The sequence below is a fragment of the Nerophis lumbriciformis genome, linkage group LG28 (genome assembly GCF_033978685.3).
Source record: "Nerophis lumbriciformis linkage group LG28, RoL_Nlum_v2.1, whole genome shotgun sequence".
NCBI classification, from domain to species: domain Eukaryota; kingdom Metazoa; phylum Chordata; class Actinopteri; order Syngnathiformes; family Syngnathidae; genus Nerophis; species Nerophis lumbriciformis.
The window spans coordinates 28,371,872-28,393,535 of NC_084575.2; the positions used below are offsets into that span (position 1 = coordinate 28,371,872).

The window sequence follows — 21,664 nt, forward strand, 5'->3', positions numbered from 1 at the left end:
ACCACACAAGAATTGAAGAACTGAACACACAAATTGAACGAAATCACTGTGTCACAGTACTAGGCCAGTTTGCTTAAGCTTCTATTCTGCTGGATTACCCCGATTACCAGACTTTGTGGATTATTTTGAGTCGCTCTGATTATGTATTTTGTGCAAGGTGGCCGCTGTCATCAATAACCGTATTTTCCGGACGATAAGGCGCACTTAAAATCATTTTTTTCCCTCAAAACTCGACAGTGCGCCTTGTAACCCAGTGCGCCTAATGTAAGGAATAAGTTTGGTTTAGCCTACCCACCATACTTGCCAACCCTCCTGATTTTCCCGGAAAACTCCCGAATTTCAGTGTCCCTCCTGAAAATCTCCCGGGGCATCCGTTTTCCCAAATTTCTCCCGATTTCCACCCGGACAACAATATCAGGGGCGTGCCTTAAAGGGTCCTCTACAACCTGTCGTCACTTCCGCTTCTCCTCCATACAAACAGCGTGCCAGCCAAGTCACATAATATATGTGGTTTTTACACACACACAAGTGAATGCATTGCATACTTGATTAACAGCCATACAGGGCACACTGAGGGTGGCCGTATAAACAACTTTAACACTGTTACAAATATGCGCCACACTGTGAACCCACACCAAACAAGAATGACAAACACATTTCGGGAGAACATCCGCACCTTAACACAACATAAACACAACAGAACAAATACCCAGAACCCCTTGCAGCACTAACTCTTCCGGGACGCTATAATATACCCCCCCAACACCGCCCACCTCAACCTCCTCATGCTCTCTCAGGGAGAGTATGTCCCAAATTCCAAACTGCTGTTTTGAGGCATGTTAAAAAAAATAATGCACTTTGTGACTTTAATAATAAATATGGCAGTGCCAAATAATATATTTTTTTTCCATAACTTGAGTTGATTTATTTTGAAAAACCTTGTTACATTGTTTAATGCATCCAGCGGGGCATCACAACAAAATTAGGCATAATAATGTGTTAATTCCACGACTGTATATATCGGTATCGGTTGATATCGGAATTGGTAATTAAGAGTTGGACAATATCGGAATATCGGATATCGGCAAAAAAGCCATTATCGGACATCTCTAATAAAAATCATCAGTTTTATTTCTGCTGTGAATTGTGTCGGTTAGTGATCATATTGCAGTTATTCCATGACTCGTGGGCATGAAATCGTGACAGACTATGGCCTACCTCGTCCACTTATGCCAGAGGAGAGGAACTATACCGAATTTGGCTGCAGATAGCCTAGTGTGAGTATGCCCACAAATACTGACACATTCAGAACAAGCGGCCCTAAAACAAGCGGCCCTAAATCTCACATTTAAAAGTGAGAAATGAAGCCACAGGTCTTACTTTGCCCAACCATAAATCAGTGATGTTCACCAAGTTCAATTATGTCATTTGGACAGGGGCTACACACGGGCAGTGTGGTTAGTGGTTGTCTAACTCTGACCTCTCTGAGTGGAGTTTACATGTTCTCCACATGCTTGTATTTACATTTTACGTTGCCCGATTGGTTTATTGGAGACTCTAAATTGCCCAATGTGTGAAAGTGAGGACGAATGTTTGTTTTTTTCTCATGACGAGGCTATGGTGTACCACGTTTCTTGCCCAAAGTCAACTAGGATAGGAATTAATTAATTGATTTGTTTAGCTCAGTGGTTCTTAACCTTGTTGGAGGTACCGGACCCCACCAGTTTCATATGCGCATTCACCGAACCCTTCTTTAGTGAAAAATAAAATGTTGTTTTTTTTCAAATTCAAGACAATGTTATATGTTTTTGGTAACACTTTAGAATGGGGAACATATTCTAAGTAACAAAGACTTATTTTAGAGTTATTTGGTTAGGGTTAGAGCAGGGGTGCTCATTACGTCGATCGCGAGCTACCGGTCGATCTCGGAGGGTGTGTCAGTCGATCACCAGCCAGGCATTAAAAAAATAGTCCTAAAAATGAGCGATCATAAATCTTCACTATGACGTCACTTTCGTCACTTTGATTGACATTCACGGCACCCGAGGGTCTTCTGAGATGACGCTGGCTGCTGCCAGCTCATTAAAATTACCGACTGGAAGGCGAGAAACACTTTATTTCAACAGACTGGCGCCGTACCTGTCGTCAAAACTCCAAAGACCGACTGCACAGTTGCACAGTTGCGCTAACAAAATAAGAGTCTCAGAAAGCTGGCGTGCACAAGCTAGCAAGCTACGGAGTTTGCCGACAATGTATTTCTTGTAAAGTGCATACAAAGGAGTACGGAAGCTGGACAAATAAGATGCCAAAAACCAACCACTTTCATGTGGTATTGGACAGAAAGGAGGACTTTTTTTCTCCTACAATGCGGACATTATCAGCACTACTGTCTGATTCCTATCAATGCAAGTCATCACAATCAGGTAATACATCAACTTATATTCTTGTCTTCATGAAAGAAAGGAATCTATATGTGTTAAACATGCTTGTATTATCTTTAAACACCTTTAACTTATTAACAATATTAACTATATGTGTTAAACATGCTTGTATTATCATTAAACACCTTTAATTTATTAACAATATTAACTATATGTGTTAAACATGCTTGCATTATCATTAAACACCTTTAACTTGTTAACAAAAACATATATTTCATAAATAAGTAAATGCAAATTATTTATATGAATGAGGTAGATCCCCACGACTTGATCAATTGAAAAGTAGCTCGCCTGCAGAAAAAGTGTGAGCACCCCTGGGTTAGAGGGTTAGGGTTATAATAAGGCCATGCCGAATAAGGTATTAATAAGTACTTAATAATGACTAGTTAAGAGCCAATATATTACTAATTTTCATGTTAATAAGGAACTAATTAATGGTGAATATGTTCTCCATACTAAAGTGCTACCATGTTTTTTTTACTGGTGCATAAAATGAACCGTGCATGAACATCACCCTGTTCAAAGAACAAAACCAACACAGTGCATAAACTCACAACAAATTACACACCTGCAAACCAGTCAGCTGTTGCCGTATCCGTAATACGCCGATAGGGAGAGGTTTGTATTTACACGTGTTTTGACCTCCGTTGAACCCCTGAGCCCGACTCACTGAACCCCTAGGGTTCCATTGAACCCAGGTTAAGAACCACTGGTTTAGCTGATTGGTTATAGCAATTTGGTGGAAATAGCAGTTGATTTAATTATCATGCATATGGACATTACACCACCATCATGCAAACCTAAAAAAAGCTAACATGATTCGTCACACCATACCGTCACAAACAAGAGAATGTGCATATTGTACATCACATGTTGCTTCCATTTACATGCTTTCAAACATGTCCAAGGATGCACTGGTCATGTGCATTGGCATATTTCAGACAAAGTTAATGGCTTTAACACTTAACAAAGCAGTTACGCTTCCCATTGCAGGGAAGAGTTGAGTCAGATCTGGCTCATTCAGTACGGTGTTTTTGGTGTGAAGTTCTTTCACCAGTAAGACAGTTAATGGTTGCTTGAAGCAATGCACAACTTTTTAGAGCAAGGGTGAAAACAACTGATATTGCTTGTTTTGTGAAGGGTCTAAAGTAAACAGACCACATTTTGTCCAGAGAAACAAGAGTTGAATAGAAGTGGGAACCGAACTTCTGCTAAACAAGAATTTGAGACTAATGAGAAGAAGTGTACGACTGGACACGCACATACAGATAAGTATTGTTCATTAATCAGGTAACATTGTTTGTTTTCTGGAGTCCCGCCAGACATTTTGCAGTTTCTCAGGCCATTCACAAGGCAAACAAACACACTCTCCTGCTATTCAGCTCTGTTATGAGGAACACATTTAATTACATGGCCTTGCCATTTAGCATAGCTCCAGAAACACAATCAACCCTCCAAACTTTCCCACAAAAACAGTTCCTCTCCCACTACTTAAAAGTGTGTGGCTCACGAGGATTGGCAAACAGATTTGAGATGCTCGCAACCCAAAAGGTTTGTCACCCTCTGGTTTTATTCATCCTGTGCTCGAATGAGTGAAAATGTCTGCTGCAAACTTCTGTTCATTCGGAGTGTTGGTGTGACGGTATCGGTGTTACTTCCTCTGCGTCGGCTTAACTTGCCCAGGCTTAATTCAATTCAGCTGGCGGTCCTACCTTGCAAGGGGTCGTTGTGTTAAAGGGGGGAGGGTTCGAGGAGATGGAGAATCAAAGAGGAACCCTGGTTCTGAGCCTAAAGCAGACTTTTCTGCTCAATAGAAACATTAATGTTCTGTCGGGGAGGGGACTCGGACTGTGCCGATGGGATTTATTACAACACCGAAAAGTGTGTTTGAACACAGGGGCGTCACTGTGAACAAGCACAAAGATGTGCGGTGACTTTCCTGAGACAAATCGCAGTGATCAGACGTGGGTCATTTCCCTGGTCGGTCATGGACAGTTATGCATGAGTAAACGGTCTCTGGGGAATGCGCCACACAAAGACCAATTGTGAGGACTGTGGAACCCTGCTTTTCATTACATTTTACTATTGCTACTTGCATGTGTTTGTTCAGTTGTATTAATAACTACAAAAAAGTCGAAATTCAACACAAGCTTGTGTTTTGGGTTGAATTGTGTCTTTGTGCCTTAGCTGGGTTACGTAAACTACTTCATCGAAGAGGATGAGACAATTAAAATAGGGTGCGGATCGGGACAAAGTTGCATAATAACATACCTGCCAACTACTCCGGTTTTCCCGTAATTAGTACGGTTTTCATCAACCTATTCCGGGTTAGGGTTGCAGTGATAAAAAATACGTTTTTTCATTAATTAAAAATTTTTTTTTTTTTTAAAGTTTTATTCACGAAATCGTGTAACAACAATGACAATCGACACTGCTTCCCGTAACTTCCTATCGAGCCATTCCGAATGCCATGCGCGAGGCTATTTATAGCACCGCTGCCAAGCACGAGGCACCAGTTGCCATTGTTTCCAAACGAGCGAACGATCATGGAATCAGCCGGAGAAAAATCGCAAACGAGTCTTAAACCGAAAAGAAAACTGCAGTCATTCCGTGAAGAATATTCAAAAGCCTATCCGGGAATAATTATCCGTTCCAAAAAGGGTGAAAACTACGCGAATTGCACCTTGTGCAGACAAGATTTTTCGATCGGACACGGAGGAATTAGCGATGTAAAAGACCACGTTGGGACAAAAAAACACAAGTCTAATGCCGTTGCTAGCGATACAAGTGGAAAACTTTCAACGTTTTTCGGATTTTAGCCACAAAAAGGTAATGACACCAATGTTATCTATTGGAATTGTTTAGTACTGTTATACTGTTAAAAGTGTTTATACTATTTATGCTTTCAAGTCCAAGTTGAAGAAATCTTGTTAAATGTTGACAGCATAACTACCAAAATACAGAAGTATGTCCTTAATATTTTTGCAGTGCTATTTCTGTTGAAAAGTTCAAATGATTACATTATAGATGTGATGTGCCACTTTTCAAGTGTCTGATGGCTTAAATTAATTTTCATGAATTTTTCATATTTTGAATTCTTTTGAAAGGCTTACAAAAAAACTACATTTGAATTGTAATTCCATGCTATTGACAGGACTATTAATTTTAATGAAGTTAGCTTACCATGTTTACAGTATGATAATTGTGATAGAAATGTGAATTTTAGGCACAGAATATTTTTTACAATTGAACAAGGCAGTAGATTATACAAGCTTGGACAGAAAGTTAATAATGACACCAATTTTTCTTTTAATGGAATTGTTTAGTACTGTTTTACCATTTGTTTACTGTAAAAAGTGTTTATACTGTTTATACTTTCAATTCACAAATTGAAGTCTTGTGAAAGGTTGACAGGATAACTGGCATTAACTGTCAAAATAATTTCAAACCTTTGAAGTTAGCTTACAGAATAAACATGTCAATCAACCCATATGATTTTTGCTGTAATATTTTTGTTTTGAAAAGTCACTGTGACTGATAGAAAAGTGATGGTTTTAGCAACATTTTAACCTGTCGGAATGCTAATAATCATTTTGCGTCGGGGGGCGAAGGAACCCCCCACCAGGACTTTGTCCTGGACCTACCGGGGCCTGCGGCCCCTGGACCCTGGCTACTAGGTTTTTCTGATTTCAAAAGTTGGCAGGTATGTAATAACATTTTAGTCATCATTTTGGAAAGACTTCATGGGTCACTTGCAGTGTTGTGGTAGTAGTAGTGGTGTCACCTACTCAGTGGCCTAGTGGTTAGAGTGTCCGCCCTGAGATAGGTAGGTTGTGAGTTCAAAACCCCGGCCGAGTCATACCAAAGACTATAAAAATGGGACCCATTACCTCCCTGCTTGGCACTCAGCATCAAGGGTTGGAATTGGGGGTTAAATCACCAGAAATGATTCCCGGGCGCGATACCGCTGCTGCCCACTGCTCCCCTCACCTCCCAGGGGGTGAACAAGGGGGAGGGTCAAATGCAGAGGACAGATTTCACCACACCTAGTGTGTGTGTGACAATCATTGGTGCTTTAACTTTAAATAGGGATGAAACGGTAAACGAAAATGTTGGCGTTAACGCACTTTTCGTGTCTTTTTACCCGGGACACAGATTTTTTTTTCCACTGACCCTGCCTTCTCCGGGCCAAAACTCCGATTTGCTTGTCTTGTTTTTCTATCGATTGTCGCTTTCCGACTGTTTTTTTTTTTTGTTTATATGTGCCAAAATGTGATTGCCTGCCAAAAATAGATTTCCTTGGCGGGAGCGCGCACCGCTCGCTAAACCCGCATTGCTTGGCTTCGTCTGTCCACAGCGGATTACTAGGTGTAAGACAAACACTTTATCTTCGTAATTATTGTAACGCTATGTGTTTGACATTATTTGAGTCTTTATCGTGTCCGGTAATTGACAGTTCACCTTTTCTGTGGTATTAATGAGATTTTAAAGGGGAACATTATCACCAGACCTATGTAAGCGTCAATATATACCTTGATGTTGCAGAAAAAAGACCATATATTTTTTTAACCGATTTCCGAACTCTAAATGGGTGAATTTTGGCGAATTAAACGCCTTTCTATTATTCGCTCTCGTCACGTTGTGACGTCACATCGGGAAGCAATCCGCCATTTTCTCACTTTCGTCGGTGTGTTGTCGGAGGGTGTAACAACACGAACAGGGACGGATTCAAGTTGCACCAGTGGCCCAAAGATGCGAAAGTGGCAAGAAATTGGACGAAATTTGTTCAAAATACGAGGCTGTGGGGAAAGCCGACGAAATGGTCAGTCGTTTGTTCCGCACACTTTACCGACGAAAGCTATGCTACGACAGAGATGGCAAGAATGTGTGGATATCCTGCGACACTCAAAGCAGATGCATTTCCAACGATAAAGACCCTAGCTTCCCTGGCCTGCTGACATCAACTCCAAAACTGGACAGATCAGCTTTCAGGAAAAGAGAGCGGATGAGGGTATGTCTACAGAATATATTAATTGATGAAAACTTTATTCATTACTCGCAGTTTTACGTAAATTGTTATACATAAACTGTGTTTACCAATAATTAAGCTTAAAAACATTTATTTTTTTCAATCATTCGAGTACATTCGGGTAGTCTTGTGTAATGCAGTATTTTGTGTCTATTTAGGTATGGTTAACCTGAGTGCTGAAATCGTGGAAAAATATATGTTCTTAGCACGCCTGAAATGGGCTGTCTGCACTCTCAAAGTGCATGTTGTTGCCAAATGTATTTCATATGCTGTAAACCTAGTTCATAGTTGTTAGTTTCCTTTAATGCCAAACAAACACATACCAATCGTTGGTTAGAAGGCGATCGCCGAATTCGTCCTCGCTTGTTTTTGTGTCGTTTTCGTCGGTTTTGCTTGCATACGGTTCAAACCGATATGGCTCAATAGCTTCAGTTTCTTCTTCAATTTCGTTTTCGCTACCTGCCTCCACACTACAACCATCCGTTTCAATACATGCGTAATCTGTCGAATCGCTTAAGCCGCTGAAATCCGAGTCTGAATCCGAGCTAATGTCGCTATAATTTGCTGTTCTATCCGCCATGTTTGTTTGTATTGGCATCACTGTGTGACGTCACAGGAAAATGGACGGGTGTATATAACGATGGTTAAAATCAGGCACTTTGAAGCTTTTTTTAGGGATATTGCGTGATGGGTAACATTTTTAAAGAAACTTCGAAAAATAAAATAAGCCACTGGGAACTGATTTTTAATGGTTTTAACCCTTCTGAAATTGTGGTAATGTTCCCCTTTAAGGACTATTGATCGTCCGATGTTGATGTGATAAAACCTCTTAACTGTTATTTCTTCGTGCACATAATAAATATTATTATTTAAGTGTTTAGATGTATTCATTTATGTAAAATTGTAATTAAATGATGTGTTGTATCAATAAATATGAGAATTCTTGCATTCCATTCAAGGGTCGGCCCTGCGATGAGGTGGCGACTTGTCCAGGGTGTACCCCGCCTTCCGCCCGATTGTAGCTGGGATAGGCTCCAGCGCCCCCCGCGACCCCAAAGGGAATAAGCGGTAGAAAATGGATGGATGGCATTCAAGGGTCGGAAACTCAAAATTTTAGGTGCCAATTTTAAGTTTAATTTAATGATACATTTGTGTAAGAACCACGAGTATTGAATGGTAATGGTGCAATATTGGGAGATACGGTATCCTGGGTGTTTGAAAACCAACAATGTTCACTAAATTGAACACAAAACTATCTCACAAAACCGTAAAAACATCCGCACTGTGGATTTTGTGAACTTTTCCACCCCTAATATATACATATAATCATACTTGCCAACCCTCCCGGATTTTCCGGGAGACTCTCCCGAAAACCTCCCGGGACAAATTTTCTCCCGAAAATCTCCCGAAATTCAGGCGGAGCTGGAGGCCACGCCCCCTCCAGCTCCATGCGGACCTGAGTCCGCTTTCCCACAATATAAAGAACGTCTACAGTAAAGCAGTCCGTCTGCCGTAAACAGCAATTAAACAGGACAATACTGCCATCTAGTGCATTTGATGAAAGCACTTTTGTGCGTGCCACACAGCAATGCATAATCAGAGAGGGTGTTCAGCATGGTTAGAAAGATAGTGACAGAGAATAGAACAAGGATGGACAATTCAACCCTTAACTCAACAATGAGTAGATGAGTGTTATGTGTGTGTATATGTGTAAATAAATGAACACTGAAATTCAAGTATTTCTTTTATTTATATATATATATATATATATATATATACATATACATATATGAATTACTTGACTTGGTGAATTCTAGCTGTAAATATACTCCTCCCCTCTTAACCACGCCCCCAACCACGGATGTAATTAAATGTAATAATGCCTGTCAAAAAGTGATTCAACGTAATATTTTGATATTTACACATCGCATATTTACACATGTATATTTTACTAGAATACCCTTATGAGCATTACCTACTGTATGTCAAACCAAGTACCTACAGTACTGTTTACTTGTTGAAATACCCTTTAAATCCATTTTTGGCAGTAGCAAAGTGGTCGTTTGGGTAGATGTTTGCTCTAAAAAGGGTATATCAACAAGTAAAAAGTACAGTAGGTACTTGATTTTGATATATGTAATGCTCATAAGGGTATTTTAGTAAAATATGGAGAGATGAGATGTGTCAGTGGTCCTCGTCAGCCAGAGAACTTTGATTTTGGGGCGGCAGAGGTAAAGTTTAGATCCATGAAGGAAAGAAGAAAGGGAATGAATGTTTATAACTGAATAAATTTACATATGCATAAAAAATAGTTTTTATTGTATTATTTTTTTTATGAATTAAGTAACATTTATGACAACCTTTTTCCCAAAAAATGTAGAATGTGAGATATAACAGGATAATGCATACATTTGTCATTTGTTTTCAAAACGGGACCCCATTTAGAAAATTCCTCGCGCCAACACTTTAATGATGAATCGAGCTAAAACTCCCAACAATTAGTTTTGAATTAATATGATCAAAAATACGTGATTGATGACTCTAATTTGTTAAATCGTGGGCCGGCTAGCGCTAGCTGTAATGCTAAAATGAATACAAGAGCCATTAAGGTATTTCCCTATTAAGAAACTTGGTTAAAATATTTCATTGTGTGTTTCAGTACTTTTTGACAGTGTTAGGTTAGTTACTGAAAACCAGTAACTAGTTACAGTTACTTTATTTCAAAAGTAACTCAGTTACTAACTCAGTTACTTACACCAAAAAGTAATGCGTTACTGTGAAAAGTAACTATTTAGTTACTTCTTTCCCCCCCCTTTTTTTTAAGGCTCCCATTAATGCCCTTTTAGCCTTCATTTCAGTACTGTTATTGCACTGGAGAATAATACAATATGTTGATCAACTTGACATTGTCACGACTGGGACTGTGGCGTGGTTTGTTCTCCCGAGGTGCAAAAGATTTGGACCAGATGTGGCGTGAAGGGGAGTACATGATTTATTTTAACACTATAACTACAAAAAAAGAAGCAAACAAAAGGCGCGCACAATGGCGGAAGTACAAAACTTGACTATAAACACAAAACTTGCACCACGGCAGAAACTATGAACAATGAAACAAAACTTGCAAACTATGGCATGAATAAAGAAAACTTACTTGGACGAGAAAACGTCATGAAAAAGCGCAGCAAGGGTCATAAGGGTGTGTGGAGAGTGTGTCAGGGGTATGAATGCGGATGTCGCCAGGAAGACAAACTGAAAACAATGAACTTAAATACTACAGACATGATTAGTGAAAACAGGTGCGTGACTCAAAACGTGAAACAGGTGCGTGACGTGACAGGTGAAAACTAATGGTTGCTATGGTGACAAAACAAACAAAAGTGCACAAAAAGTCCAAAAACTAAACCGAACATGACTAAAACAAAACATGATCACACAGACATGACAGACATGCATTTGCATCACTGAACTCTGCTAAGCAATGTGGTCTACATACAACACACAAAGACAAAGATATGTTTCAAAGGGCCAATTTATTTCAGGCCAGAACAAATTGACAAAACTATTTTAAATAGCTGCAACATAACTTTAACTTTAAGTAGATAGGATCTTTGATCCAAGACACAACTTATATTTAACTAAAATGTTATTTTCTTTGTGCTCGACAAAAGAAAAGTATTGAGAATGTCTCCATGTTAAAAAACTTGACTTCTGGCTTCGCCATGATGTCTTGTTAGTTGTTATGAGAGTAGCGTATGTGTGTGTGTGTGTGTGTGTGTGGCCCTTTAAGATATGACAGCATGTGAGGTGAGTGACGTCAGTGAGTGAGTGGGCGAGAGAGGTGAGCGAGCGGCGACAGTGAGTGCGTGGCTGCGTGCAGGTGCTCTCGCTTGGTGGATGGCTGCGTCCAATAAAGTCGTCATTCACCCTCAGCTGTAAAGACCCACTGCCGGGTAAAGTGAAGGTTGTTAGCCCCGAAGACGTACATAGGCCCTGGAGGAACGTCTCTACTGCGCTCCTCAACTGCGGTATGGGAGTCATACAAAGCACGCCTTTTCTTTTCCACCGCAGCGCTGCAATAAAACACACTCAGATCTTCTGTTTCTAGCCGATACTACATGAAAAATAACGTAAAATAACGCAGTAACGCATCATGTAGTAACGGTAACTGAGTTACTGAATATAAAAAATAACGCGTTAGATTACTAGTTACCGCCGAAACTAACGGCGTTAGTCCCAACACTGCTTTTTGAGCACATTCAACAACACCGCAAAAATAATAATATATGTTATCATTTTGGTCACAATAACCATGATATGATATTTTCACATCATTACCTCCCTAGGTATGAATAGCCTTTTGACTTCTTGGCAACCAACCCAAGGCGTCTTCTTTTCACTGAGCCTGGCTAGACTAGATTGATGGCTTCAAACATATTTCTGCATGTTTTTACATATCCTCCTGAGAACCACAGTTTGTTTTTGGTCCATAATTCATTTGTCAGTGTTACGTAAAACATCCATTGCAGAGCAGAGGCTGCCAGGAGGATTATTACATAAATATATCTCATGACAAGCCTGACGATGATGTGTTTATGATCACCCAGTGACAGAACAGAAGTTTACCTGGGTGACGAAAACTCCCTGAGCGTGACCTTCAACGCCAGAAATGAGGGAGAAGGCGGGGCCTACGAGGCGGAACTTTACGTGCTGCTTCCACCAGAGGCCGACTACAGCGGGATAGCGCGCAACAATGCGGTGAGAAGTACTGTCTGAAACTGAAAATGTCACAGGTACACCATTATTGGTACAACTGCAGTGCTTGGTGAACTTTGAAGAGGTTAATTCATACCAACAAAAAGTCCTCTTTTTGCAACTTTAAAGATCTATTTAATAGAAGTCATAAGACAAAATATCAACATATTGTAAAGGTGGCCCATGGTCCAAGAAAAAAAACAATCACATTTTGGCTGGGATGATCATTACGTTATTGTACAATCTTTTGTTATTTCATGTTTTATGTTTTTTTGTTAACAGTTCAGCCTTGGTCCAGTTATGCTAATGGCATAAAAGCCAAGTCTAGTTGTCTCTAAGACAGGGGTCGGCAACCCAAAATGTTGAAAGAGCCATATTGGACCAAAAATACAGCAAGTAGTGGACATAGAGAGAGAGAGAGAGAGATCAGAAGGCATAAGAAAAGTATCTACATTTGATTGTTTACATTTGATTATTAACAATCCGGGGAGGGTGTTAGTTTAGGGTTGAAGTTGCCTGGAGGTGTACTTTTATTGCGGTTTTGAAGGAGGATAGAGATGCCCTTTCTTTTACACCTGTTGGGAGCGCATTCCATATTGATGTAGCATAGAAGGAGAATGAGTTAAGACCTTTGTTAGATCGGAATCTGGGTTTAACGTGGTTAGTGGAGCTCCCCCTGGTGTTGTGGTTATGGCGGTCATTTACGTTAAGGAAGTAGTTTGACATGTACTTCGGTATCAGGGAGGTGTAGCGGATTTTATAGACTAGGCTCAGTGCAAGTTGTTTTACTCTGTCCTCCACCCTGAGCCAGCCCACTTTGGAGAAGTGGGTAGGAGTGAGGTGTGATCTGGGGTGGAGGTCTAGAAGTAATCTGACTAGCTTGTTCTGGGATGTTTGGAGTTTAGATTTGAGGGTTTTGGAGGGGCTAGGGTACCAGGAGGTGCATGCGTAATCGAAAAAGGGTTGAATGAGAGTTCCCGTTAGAATCCTCATGGTGCTTTTGTTGACCAGAGAGGAGATTCTATAGAGAAATCTCGCTCGTTGGTTGACCTTTTTGATTACCTCTTGGCCTCAGCCAGAACATCATATGTTGAATGTACCGTAAGATTTTTTGTTAAAGCCATTCTTTGTGGTCTCCTTTATTTAGAAAAATATCGAAATACATTTTGGTACCGCTACCCATACCAAAAATATTGGTATCGAGACAACCCTAGTGTACATAGACAGTTTTTTTTTTTCTTTTTAACCATTATTTTGTTTTTATGTACTCAAGCAGAACCTCTTCGTGATAAGCTTTGTGTCTGTTCCAGAGTTTGACTCAGCTAACGTGCAGCTACGAGGCAGAAAACGAGACCCGCTTCCTCAAATGCGATCTGGGAAACCCCATGAAATCTGGCACCAGTGTAAGAAAGTTTAGACAATGTTATTTTCTTTCACAACAATTGAGTCAGAGCGAGTTGTTCTTCTGTGGCCTGAACCAAAGACGAGCAATTTCATAATATTTTCAGACTGTTGTGACACATAAACATATGTTTTATTTCCTATTTCAAAAAATTAGATGGCAAAGACAAGGACAAAGAGCCCAGTCTTAGTTTATGATTTGCATGAGAGCTTTTGGAAGATTTAGTGCATGGTTAAAACTGACCAAAAATGACAAATATGTTATGCCATTCTTTAATTAAGAAAATATTTTTTTTTTGTAGTTTTGGGCCGGTGTCCGATTCACTGTTCCAAGACTGGAGGACACTCACAACACCGTACAATTTGAGCTCCAAATAAGAAGGTAAGTTACTTTTTTCCAAGGTTCAACACAATCCTTTGAATCTGGGACATTGGTCAATATCCAATGCGTTCAAATTCCAAGGTTGCAACATCACTGGGAGGGTGCAAGGGATTTTGTCTATAGGCATTTATTGGTGTCCCTTGCAGTGTCCTGTAGGGGGTGCTCCATAACTACAGGGTTCATGGCATGCTACTAGGTGCCGTCTGGTCCTTGTGCAATCCAAACAGGAGCTCGGTTTGCGTTGGCGGCATTAAAAGGGTCACATATATTTTTTCTGCATTTAAAACACTTAATTTTGGTCTACACAACATGCAAATTGTCCTATTTTCACCACGCCCCTTCACACCGAGTCGAAACAGATATATTTTGTCGTTTTTTTTTTTAGCTTTCCTGCTTTTATTGTGCTCTTTTGACATCTGTGTGGTGTTCGGGTCTGTGGGACCCGTTTTCATTTTTTATTAAAAGAAAAATGATACAATTAATTAATTTTTCAAACTGAGACTCACTGACTTTGGCTCATTTTCTGTGAAGAACATATATCAGGATCCATATTTAATGACCACACACCATACACCCCCCCTACACATTTCTATTACATATAAGATGTTCGGGTCCACTGGACCCGGGGCTAATAGAAGTGTGGAAATTGATGTTCTGTGTACCACACGTACACCAAAATACCACAACGGAGACCCCCGGACTGTTGAACAACTTAAGCTGTACATCAAGCAAGAATGGGAAAGAATTCCACCTGAGAAGCTTAAAAAATGTGTCTCCTCAGTTCCCAAACGTTTACTGAGTGTTGTTAAAAGGAAAGGCCATGTAACACAGTGGTGAACATGCCCTTTCCCAACTACAAACCCTGTTTCCATATGAGTTGGGAAATTGTGTTAGATGTAAATATAAACGGAATACAATGATTTGCAAATCATTTTCAACCCATATTCAGTTGAATATGCTACAAAGACAACATATTTGATGTTCAAACTGATAAACATTTTTGTTGTTGCAAATAATCATTAACTTTAGAATTTGATGCCAGCAACACGTGACAAAGAAGTTGGGAAAGGTGGCAATAAATACTGATAAAGTTGAGGAATGCTCATCAAACACTTATTTGGAACATCCCACAGGTGAACAGGCAAATTGGGAACAGGTGGGTGCCATGATTGGGTATAAAAGTAGATTCCATGAAATGCTCAGTCATTCACAAACAAGGATGGGGCGAAGGTCCCCACTTTGTCAACAAATGCGTGAGCAAATTGTTGAACAGTTTAAGAAAAACCTTTCTCAACCAGCTATTGCAAGGAATTTAGGGATTTCACCATCGACGGTCCGTAATATCATCAAAGGGTTCAGAGAATCTGGAGAAATCACTGCACGTAAGCAGCTAAGCCCGTGACCTTCGATCCCTCAGGCTGTACTGCATCAACAAGCGACATCAGTGTGTAAAGGATATCACCACATGGGCTCAGGAACACTTCAGAAACCCACTGTCAGTAACTACAGTTGGTCGCTACATCTGTAAGTGCAAGTTAAAACTCTCCTATGCAAGGCGAAAACCGTTTATCAACAACACCCAGAAACGCCGTCGGCTTCGCTGGGCCTGAGCTCATCTAAGATGGACTGATACAAAGTGGAAAAGTGTTCTGTGGTCTGACGAGTCCACATTTCAAATTGTTTTTGGAAACTGTGGACGTCGTGTCCTCCGGACCAAAGAGGAAAAGAACCACCCGGATTGTTATAGGCGCAATGGTATGGGGGTGTATTAGTGCCCAAGACATGGGTAACTTACACATCTGTGAAGGCGCCATTAATGCTGAAAGGTACATACAGGTTTTGGAGCAACATACGTTGCCATCCAAGCAACGTTACCATGGACGCCCCTGCTTATTTCAGCAAGACAATGCCAAGCCACGTGTTACATCAACGTGGCTTCATAATAAAAGAGTGCGGGTACTAGACTGACCTGCCTGTAGTCCAGACCTGTCTCCCATTGAAAATGTGTGGCGCATTATGAAGCCTAAAATAGCACAACGGAGACCCCCGGACTGTTGAACAACTTAAGCTGTACATCAAGCAAGAATGGGAAAGAATTCCACCTGAGAAGCTTCAAAAATGTGTCTCCTCAGTTCCCAAACGTTTACTGAGTGTTGTTAAAAGGAAAGGCCATGTAACACAGTGGTGAACATGCCCTTTCCCAACTACTTTGGCACGTGTTGCAGCCGTGAAATTCTAAGTTAATCATTATTTGCAAAAAAAACAAACAAAGTTTATGAGTTTGAACATCAAATATCTTGTCTTTGTAGTGCATTCAATTGAATATGGGTTGAAAAGGATTTGCAAATCATTGTATTCCGTTTACATTTACATCTAACACAATTTCCCAACTCATATGGAAACGGGGTTTGCAAATTAATGGGATTTAACATAGAGAAAATTAGCATCACGGCTAGCTAGCTAGAGATATTGGCCCCAAAATCATTTAACAAGTACAGGAACAGCTAGATAGCTTGAGTGGAAGTCTGCTGGAGTAGTCTACAGTCACACAGTAACAAACAATTACACCTCTATTACACTTAAATTGCATAGATCAAATATATTTACCCCAGTTATATCATCAACCCTTACCTGACTGGATGAAGTCCTTGGGCTCAAATACTAGTGTGGCCTCAATAGCTCTGCTGTAGTGGGTAGCATGCTGGGAATTATCTGTGCATGTGATGGAGGAATGCACAGTGAAGGGTTGAAATTCAACTGAATTTGCATTAAATCCGGTTGTTTTAGCTAATAATCATGCTGCAAGATCTAGCATGTCGCATTCAATGTTTATTCCCATTAATTCCTGTTAATTCCCATGGAAATTTCCAACTTTGAATATTCCCAGAATTTTGCAACCCTAATGGTTACTTTATAATAATAATAATAATAATAACTGGGATTTATATAGCACTTTTCTAAGTACCCAAAGTCGCTTTACATGTAGAACCCATCAATCATTCACACCTGGTGGTGGTAAGCTAATTTCATAGCCACAGCTGCCCTGGGGTAGACTGACGGTCTTTGGGTTGTCATCGAAAAGGGTTTCCTCTTTAGTGAGGACTGGGTGAGGAGGTCCGTCATCTAGAAAATAGATGCATGGTTGGATTGATATCTGTGATGTATACATATGTCTTTTTGTATGTGTTGTAGTAAAAATGCTAATAACTCAGAGAGTGAAGTGGTGCTCTTCCAGCTGGAGGTAGCTGCAATGGCTGATGTCATCCTGCAGGGGTGAGGCATCATTGACTGCTCTAAGTGTATTAATTCCATATTGTTACTCCTGCTTGTTACTGAACTTTCACGTCTTCCGTTGCAGTGTTTCTCGGCCAGACAAAGTCTTCTTCCCCCCTCCCAATTGGAGTGTTCGTCAGAGTCTGGTTAATGAGCAGGACATTGGCCCTGAGCTCCAACAGGTCTATGAGGTACCTTGCAATTTCAAGCCTGTTTTGACAGGATTAACACATAGTCATACTTGCCAACCCTCCCGGGCCTCTCCCGAAAACCTCCCGAGACAAATTTTCTCCCGAAAATCTCCCGAAATTCAGGCGGAGCTGGAAGCCACGCCCCCTCCAGCTCCATGCGGACCTGAGTGACGTGTCAACAGCCTATATTCACGTCCACTTTCCCACAATATAAGCCTGCCCAATGACGTTATAACTGTAGAATGATGGAGGGCGAGTTCTTAGTTTCTTATGTGGGTTTATTGTTAGCCAGTTTCATTAACGTCCTCCCAGCGCGGTAACAACACACAACAACAGCAGTCATGTTTTATTCTACCGTAAAGCAGTTCGTCTGCCGTAAACAGCAATGTTGTTGTAATATATTGAGTTGGAGGCAATAAACAGGCGAGGTGATGAAGTACGTCTCTTTACTGTAGACTTCAGAACAGACTCACACACTTGACGTCAGGTGCGCAACACCACGTAAATCGTTGGCCAACCAAAAAGTAACCCCAGTACGCTATAGCCAACATTCACCAGGAGATGGCAACAGACAAACATAGATCACTCTATTACATTCCTCCCCTTTTAGAAATGTAGAAATTACTCAAAATAAATAAACAACCCAACCAAAAAATGCAGCCGCTCAATTAAAAAACTGTACTTAAGCCACATTCTTTTTTTTTTTTTTTAGTACTGAACTCTTAACCCTCATTTGTAAACAATAACATGCTTATTACAAACAGTATTTGTACACCTTTAACACAGATTTTTATACTGTCTTCAGAAATTCAGTTTTTTTGGTGGTACTCGAAACCTTTCTGGGTACCTGCGAAAGGGTGTTCGGCATGGTTAGAAAAATAGTGACAGAGAATAGAACAAGGATGGACAATTCAACCCTTAACTCAACAATGAGTAGATGAGTGTTATGTGTGTGTATATGTGTAAATAAATGAACACTGAAATTCAAGTATTTATTTTATTTATATATATATATATATATATATATATATATATATATATATATATATATATATATATATGAACACTGAAATTCAAGTATTTCTTTTATTTATATATATATATATATATATATATATATATAAATAAAAGAAATACTTGAATTTCAGTGTTCACTTGAATTTCATTTCAAGTATTTCTTTTATTTATATATATATATATATATATATATATATATATATATATATATATATATATATATATAAATAAAATAAATACTTGAATTTCAGTGTTCATTTATTTACACATATACATGTGTAAATAAATATATGTACAACAACAAAATGTGTGTATATGTGTAAATAAATGAACACTGAAATTCAAGTATTTCTTTTATTTATATATATATATATATATATATATATATTTATTTATTTATATATATATATATATATATATATATAAATAAAAGAAATACTTGAATTTCAGTATTCATTTATTTACATATATTTATAAATAAAAGAAATACTTGAATTTCAGTGTTCATTTATTTACACATATACACGCACACATATATGTATATATAATAAAATAAATATATATATAGCTAGAATTCACTGAAAGTCAAGTATTTCTTATACACACACATATATATATATATATATATATATATATATATATGAAATACTTGACTTGGGGAATTCTAGCTGTAAATATACTCCTCCCCTCTTAGCCACGCCCCCGTCCCCGTCCCACCCCGACCACGCCCCACCTCTCGAAATCGGAGGTCTCAAGGTTGGCAAGTATGCACATAGTACAAAACTGATTTATTTTGGAGTTATTAGAAAAGGCATCGTTTCAAATGCATTACATACCGTATTTTCCAGACCATAGGGCGCACCGGATTATAAGGCGCACTGCCGATGAACGGTCTATTTTCGTTCTGTTTTCATATATAAAGCGCTCCGGATTATAGGGCGCATTATTCATCCATTTTCTACCGCTTGTCCGGTCGCGGGGGGGGGGGGGGGGGGGGTTAGGACGCATTAAAAGGAGTTTTTCTTTTTTTTCCCTAAATGTTAAACACTTCCTTGTGGTCTACATAACATATAACGGTGGTTCTTTGGTCAAAATGTTGCATAGATGATGTTTTACAGACCATCTTCAAGCTGCTTTCTGACAGTCGCTTTGTGGGCGGTCTTATTTACGTGGCTCACCTTCGACAGCGTCTTCTCGCCGTCATCTTTGTTGTAGCGGTGTAGCGTGCAAGGACGGGAGTGGAAGAAGTGTCAAAAGATGGAGCTAACTGTTTTAATGACATTCTGACTTTCCTTCAATCAATAACGGAGCAGCATCTCCTCATCCGGAAACAACAACAAATGTAACCATGTAAAAACGTCCGACCGGAACTCTCTAATAACTAAAGTTCCTTGGGTGAATAATGTAAACTCACTACACCGGTATGTTTTAACGCTTTCATGGTGAGTTCACTGACAGATATAAGTAAGAACTTTACACTACTTTATATTAGAAATGGCAACAGAGGAGGATGAATGTCCCATAACAAGAAGATAGAGAAACAGAAGAAGCTTATCGACTACGGAGTCGGCACGGACTATAAAGGCGGACGCGCGTAATTTTTCAGGATTTATGCAGATCCCAAATACAGATCAGCAGGTACCAGAAGGTAAGAAAAGTTGCTTTTGCATAATGTTGCGAAACAAAACGCCAGATAATATGTCTTACCTTATACACCAGGGGTAGGGAACCTATGGCTCTCGAGCCAGATGTGGCTCTTTCGATGACTGCATCTGGGTCTCAGATAAATCTTAGCGGACATTGCTTAACACGATAAGTAATGAATAGTTCCGCCGGTAATCACAGTGTTAAAAATACATTTTGAAAAGAGAAAATATTCTCATGCATTTGAATTCATCCATCCGTTTTCTATCGCACCTGTTCAAGAAGTCGCATCAATGGTAAGAAGTATTTGATTTATTATTGGTTAGCTTCAGAATTATGTTAAAGTTAAAAGTTAAAGTACCACTGATAGTCACACACACACACTAGGTGTGGTGAAATTGTCCTCTGCACTTGACCCATCCCCTGGGAGGTGAGGGGAGCCGTGAGCAGCAGTGGTAGCCACGCTCAACAATATTATTATAAAGAATAAGAGACTTATTATACTCTAAAAATGTTGGTCTTACTTAAAAATGCATGCATTTAGTTGTATTCAGTGTTAGAAAATATGATATGGCTCTCACGGAAATACATTTTTAAATATTTGGCTTTCATGGCTCTCTCAGTCAAAAAGGTTCCCGACCCCTGTTATACACACACCATAATAATACTCGTATGTTGAAGCACAGCACAATCCATCAAGCGGTGCGGCTTCATAGCTTACCAAAGTCGTACTAAATGTCCATTTCCATTTATTACAAATAATAAGACAGCATAAATGCCTTACTTACCTATCAAGGAGGAAATTAGCAAGTTTGGCGCCAAATGAAAACATATTCTCCGCCTTCAATCGTCTCCATTTTTCAAAGGCATCCCCTAAACAAATCCTCGTTTTGTTCCTGGCTTTGACATGAATAAGTTGAGAATTGCAACGAGGCCTTTTTAGATTTACTAAGGTCTGACATGTTTAGTAACTTTACCAGTGGCAGTACAGGGCGGTGCGTAACTGGCAACCTGGATGTAACACACTCACAGACTTTGTAATTGGTCAAAACGGTGGAGGGCGGGACATCGAAATGAAAACAATAACAAGATTTCGGGGCTGTAAATCTAATTTTGAAATGAGCATATCGTGAACTACCGTTATCAGTTATAGAGGTATTCGAAAAGAACATGATTTATTAATGCCTTTTGACATATCAGGGCCATTTAATGATGACTTGACATGCAATTCTTACATATGGCTCCTTTAATTTTATAGTATTTTACACAGTATGAATTAGGGATGTCGATATTTGCCAAAAATTGCGTATCGGCAAGGCATGGGAAAATGCCGATCCAGATCCAGTTTAAAAAAAAACTCCGGTCCGTGTTTTCCAACGCACCGATTTAAATAATACATTCCACTTTTCTGATGCTCCGTAATTTCCGTTCCGCATTTTCCAGCACACCTTCAACACATCCACAATTCTCACGCAGTTGCTTTTAGCTGCTGGCATTACACGACAGGCTCTTCTCACTCTTTCCTGTGTCTCCC

At 39.6% G+C, this 21,664-nt stretch overlaps 1 protein-coding gene across 2 annotated transcripts in view; it reads left to right on the plus strand.

Moving 5' to 3' along the window:
* LOC133571031 (integrin alpha-5-like) overlaps positions 1–21,664 on the plus strand; it is a 131,171-nt gene that overhangs the window by 89,851 nt on the left and 19,656 nt on the right. For both annotated transcript variants that reach the window (XM_061924002.2, XM_061924003.2), the window contains exons 20-24: positions 12,075–12,225; positions 13,533–13,625; positions 13,926–14,005; positions 17,198–17,278; positions 17,364–17,469. In XM_061924002.2, coding sequence (XP_061779986.1) covers positions 12,075–12,225; positions 13,533–13,625; positions 13,926–14,005; positions 17,198–17,278; positions 17,364–17,469 — 511 coding nt within the window. The remainder of the gene's footprint in view (positions 1–12,074; positions 12,226–13,532; positions 13,626–13,925; positions 14,006–17,197; positions 17,279–17,363; positions 17,470–21,664) is intronic.